The sequence below is a fragment of the Lithobates pipiens genome, unplaced genomic scaffold (genome assembly GCF_037356315.1).
Source record: "Lithobates pipiens isolate NorthernLeopardFrog02 unplaced genomic scaffold, aLitPip1_a1.2 Scaffold_22, whole genome shotgun sequence".
Classification (NCBI taxonomy): Eukaryota; Metazoa; Chordata; class Amphibia; order Anura; family Ranidae; genus Lithobates; species Lithobates pipiens.
Genome location: NW_027507784.1, coordinates 84468985 through 84477015, shown reverse-complemented (window position 1 = coordinate 84477015; position 8031 = coordinate 84468985). Strand labels below are relative to the sequence as shown.

Genomic DNA, 8031 nt, shown 5'->3' with positions numbered 1-8031 from the left:
CAGGATGGGAGATCCTATCTGCAGATGTTATATGACTATAGCCCGGTATTGAAGTGGTACAATTCTGGCCTGTTAGTGGGTACAGAGGATCAGAGTTAACCACTGCTGTAGGCCCTACTGAATGCCGCAACATGTGCCAACGAGCTCCAATGCTGGCCCAAAAACAGGAGGGGGGGGGTGACACCATGTTTTATCGCACCAGGTGACACCAACCCTAGTGATGCCACTGCTTGTGTGTGTCCCATACACTGCATGAGCTTTGGTCTGAAATGCCCGGCGGCACTGTAACAAAGTCCCGCCTCCTGTGAGGTAGACAGAACACTGATCCAATGCAGTGAAATTGAATCAGTGTGACCTGCATCATAGAAGCCGCAAGCTGGTCTAGGAGGCGGGTCTTTGTTACAGTGGCCGCCTGGGTGATTCAAATCCAAGCTCCATGACAGGAGATCATTGCCACTCTCTGTGATCCAGAGGCATTGGTAGGCTGCAATTAGTGGGCACTGACAGGCTACAATTGGTGGCCACTGATGAGCTGTGTTTGGTGGGAACTGGTAGGCTGCATTTGATATCATTTCTGCAGTCTGACCATCTCTTGTATCATCATGGCTGTAGTCTCTGACCGTCGTCTGTAGTATGTCTGAGAGCTCTTTCTACCATACTCTCTAACAGAAGCCCTCTCCGTGTCCATCAGAGAGACTCCCCCCCCCCCCCAGTCCCATTAGTGTACTCTCTTCCTGTAATTTGTTTATTGTTAAGAGATCATGGGAGGATCCCAGGGTAACAAAGACTCCTTAGGGGAGCATCTCTGTGTTTGATTCTTTGCCATAGAAACATTTGTAACGGGGAGGAGTTAAGATGACCACGTCCATGTGGGGGCACCAGAAATATTTCTGCACCCAGACATCGGTGCCCCTAGGATCGGCTCTACCACTACTGAGCAAAATTCCACTGCTAAACTGTGCCATTGAAAAGTAATCTGCTGCTGCAATACTGTGCCTTACTGCAACATTGTACCATTAATGTCTGTTCTATTGCAATTGTATGGGCACCGGGTTATTTGAATGATAGTATCTGTTCCACTAATTGCAATTACTTCTGTTAAATATACTTCAGCATGCAAGAAGTTATATAACCTTCTGGCCTGTGTGAGCTCTCCCAGATTGGGTACCTCAGACAGAAGGGCTGCTCACAACTTTCCCTTTTAGGCCGGGTTCACACTGGTACGTCAAGATTGTTGTACAACTGTCATCTTACTGGGCCCTGCAATATCAGTCCTACTTCCATCCAAGTTGATGGCACAGTATACAATTTTGTTCTGACTTTGAGAACGTCTGACTTGTCCTTCAACCAATCCCACTGTGACAAATTCCTTCTCTTGCTGCAGTGATCACCATGTCGGCTGTGAAAAGTAAGATGGTTAGGACGAGGATCCAGTTTTAAGGATATTAAATGGGCTGAAAACAGACCAAAGTAGTGACTTGTGTCAGACCCGCTAAGGCGGCCCTCAGATCGAACCACTGGTTTGTACACATCATGTGCTTCCAAAGTCGGAGTGTATGTCAAGTGTGAACCAAGCCTTAAATACAGAAGCTGAGCTTCTTTTTACAAGGGGCAGTGCACAGAACTTGCACAGAACACCCCCCCCCCCCCATGACACACAAAAAAAAAAAAAAAAAAAAAAAAAAAAAGTCTAGGGGGAGATGACAGACCACCATTAATACTCTGTATGATTAGACTGTTCTCTCAGAGAACCAGAAACCTGTTTCACATCCCAGTTCTGTGTGCCCCTGAGTGATTGTGGAAACCCAGTGGTGATCGCAACTGCAGGCAAGCTCCTCTGGCCATCTATGTTACTGATATAACATGACGGTGATTTGCGCAGCCAAGCCATGTTGCTGCAGTACAACTGCAGCGGCATGAGGTTAAACTACATAGAGCAGTGATGGCGAACCTTGGCACCCCAGATGTTATGGAACTACATTTCCCATGATGCTCATGCACTCTACAGTGCAGTTGAGCATCATGGGAAATGTAGTTCCAAAACATCTGGGGTGCCAAGGTTCGCCATCACTGACAGAGGGTTCTTTACTGTAAGTGCAGCAAGGATGTGGAATTCCCTTCCACAAGCGGTGGTCTCAGTGGGGATTAATAGTTTAAATAAAAATTTAGATAAGCACTTGTATATCCCTGTATGTTGTGGTCATTCAAGGCAATACTGACCTACACCTACGGGGGCTATTTACTAAGGGTAACTCCTTTGCACTGCATGTGCAGTCGCTGCAAGTATGAAATGGGGGGGGGGGGGGGGGGGGGGGGAGTTCTGCTGATTTTATGATACAATCTGCAAGCTAAAATGCTTTTTATCATCCTTTCATGTCCCCCTCGGATCTAAAGTGACTGCACTGCCCTTCCAAGTGCACTTGCAGTGCAAAGTGGCTTTGCTTTTAGTAAATAATCCCCTTTGTCAGATCACTAAAAGATGCCAATACTATTTGTGTAGCCTACCTCATTAGGGAGCCATTTGCTTTCTCTGCTAAAATTGCACTCACCAGTTTTAAACGGGCACACAATTTGTGTGTGTGTGTGGGGGGGGGGGGGGCGAACAAAGGCTAACCTCTTAGTTAGGAATGAATTAAAAAATTTACAGAAAATTTTCTAGACATGTGCGCTGTCAATAAAATTAGTTTCATTACATTTTGCATTAGCCGTTCTGTGTCCAAAAATTCAATTTGGATTCATACAAAAATACAAAGTTTGTTAACTTTTCGTAACAATTAGAAACGTTGGTTAGGAAGAGTTAAGAAAAAATAAAAAAAATAAATCCCCTCTCAATAATGGTAGTTATAAAGTCATGAGGGGCTCCCACCATCCCTGGGTTTTTAACTTCAATAATATTAATGAACATTCAGAATCTCCCACTCCCATTAAAATTCACACACCCCAATCCTCAATCAGCAGCAGAAAACCTGGATTGGTCAACAGAACACCAGTCATGTTTCCATTGTAACAGAATTTGGATCTGAAATTCAGCAACAAAAATTTGTATTTTGGATGCTTCTGAATTTTCAGAAATTCCTATGAAGCAAACCGCACATAGGAAATATATTCTGACCGCTAACAGATTTTGCTGAACCAGGGTACAGACGGCAAACACTGTTAGGGAGAGATTTTACAAAAACATTACACCATTAAATGTTGTAGTTTAAAAATGCAGCTGTGTTGTGGAGTTCTTTAAGTTTTAAAATTAAGCAGGACACAGGAAATGCAATTTCAAAGCATATTTATTAAACAGAATTATGGTCCAAACGCAATGGTCACCACTTTCTCAGTCTGCCAATGTTTACAATTTTAAAGTTGTCCTTTGAAGTGAACCTTGGCATCAGTCATACAGGGCAAATGTAACTGATGTCACAGAAAGTACTCTGAAGTAGATTGCACTCGCTACCCCTGATATCCTGGTACTAGGACATTTCCCATCCTGTCTTCCCACAGAGGGGGGGGCCACATCACTTGCCCAGGTGGGCACAAAGTGAAAACAGGAATGTTCTACAGCCCTACAGGATTATCAATGGTATGGCAGCAGAGCATTGACCACAGGGGAAGGAATTACAATCTGCCCAAAATCTCTCCTGTGAAAGCCTTACATTGTCCAGTATGAGAACTAGTATAGGTCCACTGCTAATAGGAGTGACTGAAGCCACATCAACTTTGGAAATCTAAATCTGAACTAATTTCATGCATGTGGAAGGGGGTTATCAGTAGGTGGAGAAGGCTTGTCAAGAATTCTCATGTCACGGCAATGTAGCACAGGCTCTTTTCCCAATCCCATCTTGTAGACAAAGATGTAGACTTTTTGTTTTGGCTCCACAGTGAGTGTCATTGTCTCCGCAACTTCAGTGACCTCATTCCAATTCTCTTTCTCTGTGTTTGTACTAGAGCCACCGTATTCAGTGCTAAGGGAAAACTGGGCCTTAGTGATCAAAGCACCCAATCCTCCTGTCTCGGCCGAGACAGTTGCTGTTACTTTCCAGTTGTGCTCCATACTGGATACCTTCTCCTTCTCATATCCAACCTTCTTGGAAACCTGATTCTTCCATTGAAGGGGGGTCTGGGAGTCATTGTCAATGGTCTTGATGCACACCCACTCACCATAGGATGGGCCCTTGGCAATAGCCAGGCCTCCAGGCAGAAAGCCGTAGATGCTGGGATGGAATGAGTAGGTATCAACGCCCTCGTTTTTGTTGAAGTTGGTACATCTTGTGTACTTAATCCCTCCCCATTGGTCCTCAGGATTCACAAAATAGTAGTAATTTCTCACACCAAAATAATAAAGGCCATTTCTGCATTCTGGGTGTAGCGTGAATTCTTCACCTGCTTCGTATTTGTTCATGTTCCTTGTTCGGCGATAGACCCCTCGGTCCTGAAAAATGATATAGAAGTATCCAAAAGCCGAACAATAATGACTGCCCCCTTGACAGTTAGGGTGTAGGGAATAAACAACGGCACTGTCATCTGTGTTCATGTTTGTAACTCGTCGGTAGTGGTCTGACTTGATAATGTAGAAGTGGTCATCCTCATAGGCCACGTAATGATCGCCATTCCTGCAGGATGGGTGCAAGCTGAAGACATCCAGCCCTTCTCCACGATTAAAGTTTGATGATCTCATGTAACAATTAAGGTCTGGCCTGACAATATAGTAATACTGGTCCACGCCACAAAAATCTGCTTTACTTTTGCTCTTTGGGACAATCATAGCTGAGATGCTGAAAGGAAGAGAAAAATACAATTAAGATATGCACCCATTAACCAGTTAAGCCATTTTAGATTTTACAGATGCAGTACAAGTAAAAAATTCTAGTTAAAAAGGGGGGACTGGGCTGAGAAAAGGGAAAGTATATGCCCCCCCCCCCCCCAGGCCATTACAGTATGTTAGGCTGCTGCCATGAGTAAGTATATTACCCATTACATAGGTCTGAACAAGGAACATATAGCTATCACAGCACTGGGCAGCAGAAATCTTCCAGCACCAACTTCATTTGTAGTACTAAAGTGTCAGCTACTGAGTGCTAAGAGGGGGGAAGGTAATGCCAACCTGAACGCCACCTGCCCCGCACATTTTCTGGTTATAGTATGGTCTTCAGGAGAGTCCATATTTTCCCCAGATCTGTAGTGATCTTTTCCAGCACGTCCTCATTTACATTTCCATGAAAGGAATGTGAAATCCAGTTTGTGCATTGATGGAACATGCAATATGGGCAGGAACAGGAGTGTTTAATATGTGTACCCTTTAAAAAGTTTAAAGCCACAACTGTAAAAATAAAGTAACTTTGATCCCGTCTTCTCTTATCCTCCCCTTCTTAAGCAGCACCCAGTCTGATAGTACAGAGCTGGGAGGGGGCACTCTGCATATGCTCAGTTGTGTGTATTGCTAGAGTTTCTCTTGGAAGGGTGCATGAGATTAGCAGAGGGCCAATCAGCACTGTCCAGAGGGTCAGGGGTACGGCAGCCCCAGAACAGTCAGGAGAATTAAACTAACTACCTGCTTTAACCAAAATACCGATACCTTGTTTCCCCAAAAATAAGACAGTAGTGCTTATTTTTGGGTAGGTCTTACCATGTAATATGCCATCTTCTGTCCCCCCTCTCCCGGTCAGGAGTTCCCAGTGTGAACCGAATTAAAATGCTTGTCAAATCCTATAATATACTCCATTACAGCATAGCACCCACCTGGCCATGATTTTGAGGGACTCTCTGATTTGGAGCAAAGTCCCTCATTTCAGTCTGATCTATATAGTTGTATATAAAAGCACTCTTTCAAATAAAGTGCTTTTGCAGTGCTAAACCTTTCATCCATTTTATAAATTGCTGCATTTGTAAATTCCAAAAGCCAATATAAAAGGATTTATCCTTTAAGGTTTAACCAATCTTGTGTTTTTACTACATTTCTTTAAGGGGGTGTGGCAAGGGGTGTGTCCTATGCCTGCATAGGTTTGCAGATAGGTGTCCCTCAATTTCATCTCAAAAGGTTGAGTTGTACGTTACAATAATGTATTATAGAAACACATACACCACTGTAATAGAGCGGATTATAGGATTTTACAACCATTTTAAACTAGGGATCATTCTCAGGAACACAGTAAAAGTCACAAGACTGCTATATACATACACTGTTAATGAGAAAATGAATTTAGCCATTGAGATTTAATAAAGAATTGCATTTCCATGTACTGTGGGAGATCAGATATAGTGAATGCAGGGTCCTGGGTTTAGGAATACATTAAGACACACTCACTAAAAGGGTTAAAAATCTCACCATAACTGACCTCTCAAAATGCATGTTGCTTGGCTGTCATACTGATTAAATCCCTTCTGTACTCTGAGGGACTCATCTAGAACAAGTATACAAATCAGAAGATCTGACTTATTGACTTTCCGGATCTGCAGGCTGTTCTCAGTCAGCGGTATTAGGAGAAACTCATCATTGACAACCTACATTTTACCCAGATAGGTATCCTTTGTTCTTGCTTAATTATGTAATCAGAAGTCACTTTGCTCAAGTCAGACCAGTACATGCTGATTGGTTGCTACAGGCATTAGGTGGGGGGGGGGGGGGGGGGGGGGAATTGTAGCAATACTCTGCTCTCCCAACTCTCCAATGGGCTCATCCTAGCCTACCACAATATGTGCCCCATCAATACTGTATGCTGGGTGGCCTCAAAAGTCAATCATAGCCATGTGTGGTCAGTGAAGGGTGGGCCCAAGAATGGACATCCTAGTGAAAAGTAGCAATGTGTAGGTTAGGTTGTCCCAAGAGCTCTGGAAAGTAATATAGTTTCAGACACTTGAAATGTTGGACGACAAGCAAATGGAGGAGAAAAATAAAAATGTCCCAACCCCTAATATACAAGGGTGCACATCCATATAAAATAAATCATTCATACCCAACACCTATAGTTTACATTCTTCAGTATAAGAAATTACACTAGAAAAGGCCAATTCTATATACTTACAATGCAAAGCCTGTGTGCAGCGCTGAAAAAGATCCGTGGTGCTCAGTACATGTGAGCCCAACAATCTGAGCTCCTTCTTATATATGTAGATCACCCAACACACTGATCTCTGATTGGCTGGGTTCACCTTCATTATAATCACCTGATACAATCTCAGGGGGACTTTTGGTAAGAAAATTAGCTACACATTTGCAATTCGGACTGCTTCTTATTTAGCAAAGTATATGTGAGATTTTATTTTGTGTGTTTCCAACCCCTGGAATCCTGGGCAGCCAAAGTAGAACTAAAATATTTTTTTTCATTTTTGGAGGGAGAGAGGCTGACCATACATTATACAATTTTCTTATTCAATTTCCTTTAGATTTACCTTCAACTATGTTGTGCAAGAGCCTGCCTGATTGCATACACATTGAAAGTTTAGTTTTACTTCATATTATGTGGTTTTGGTAAATCTAAGGCCCCTTTCACACGGGTGCTCTGATCAGGTCTGCCTTTCAGTTGGACCTGATCGGACGCTCCATGCACCTCTATGGAGCGGCGGATGTCAGCGGTGACATGTCCACTGACATCCGCCAATATCCGATCCGATCCTGCCCCTGAAATCCAGATGGATGGTGACCCTATCTTCCATCCGTCTGGAGGATCGGATGCAAAACAGACAGGCGGTCTGTTTTCATCCAATCTCACCATAGAGGAGAGCGGGGCTCTGACAGGTCTTTCTCTGCACAGTGAATGGAGACAGACCTGTCATCTGCCTGCTCAGCGGGGATCAACAGATCGATCTCCCACTGACCATAACAGAGTCCATTGGTATACAAGAGAATTGAATAATGATTGGCCAGCTTTAGTGCCGGTTCACACAGGAGCGACTTGTCAGGCGACTTAGCTGCCTGACAAGTTCCGCTCCGTTCTGTACTATGGAACAGTTCTAATAGGAGCGACTCAAGTCCTGTACTATTTTTGGGGACGACTTCAGGCGACTTGCATTGACTTCTATACAGAAGTCGTTTTTGCAAGTCAC

The 8031-nt window shown here is 43.6% G+C and overlaps 1 protein-coding gene across 1 annotated transcript; it reads right to left on the bottom strand.

Moving 5' to 3' along the window:
- Positions 1-3263: 3263 nt before the first annotated feature.
- On the bottom strand, positions 3264-7042 carry LOC143925412 (uncharacterized). The gene is made up of 2 exons (XM_077449965.1): positions 7011-7042; positions 3264-4763 (listed from the first exon to the last, which is right to left on the bottom strand). The coding sequence occupies exon 2, from the start codon at positions 4751-4753 to the stop codon at positions 3734-3736; it is 1020 nt and encodes a 339-aa protein (XP_077306091.1). The 5' UTR covers positions 4754-4763; positions 7011-7042; the 3' UTR covers positions 3264-3733.
- Positions 7043-8031: the final 989 nt, after the last annotated feature.

Excerpts from the sequence above, each read along its gene's own strand:
- LOC143925412 (XM_077449965.1), bottom strand. The coding sequence starts at position 4,753 with ATGATTGTCCCAAAGAGCAAAAGTAAAGCAGATTTTTGTGGCGTGGAC.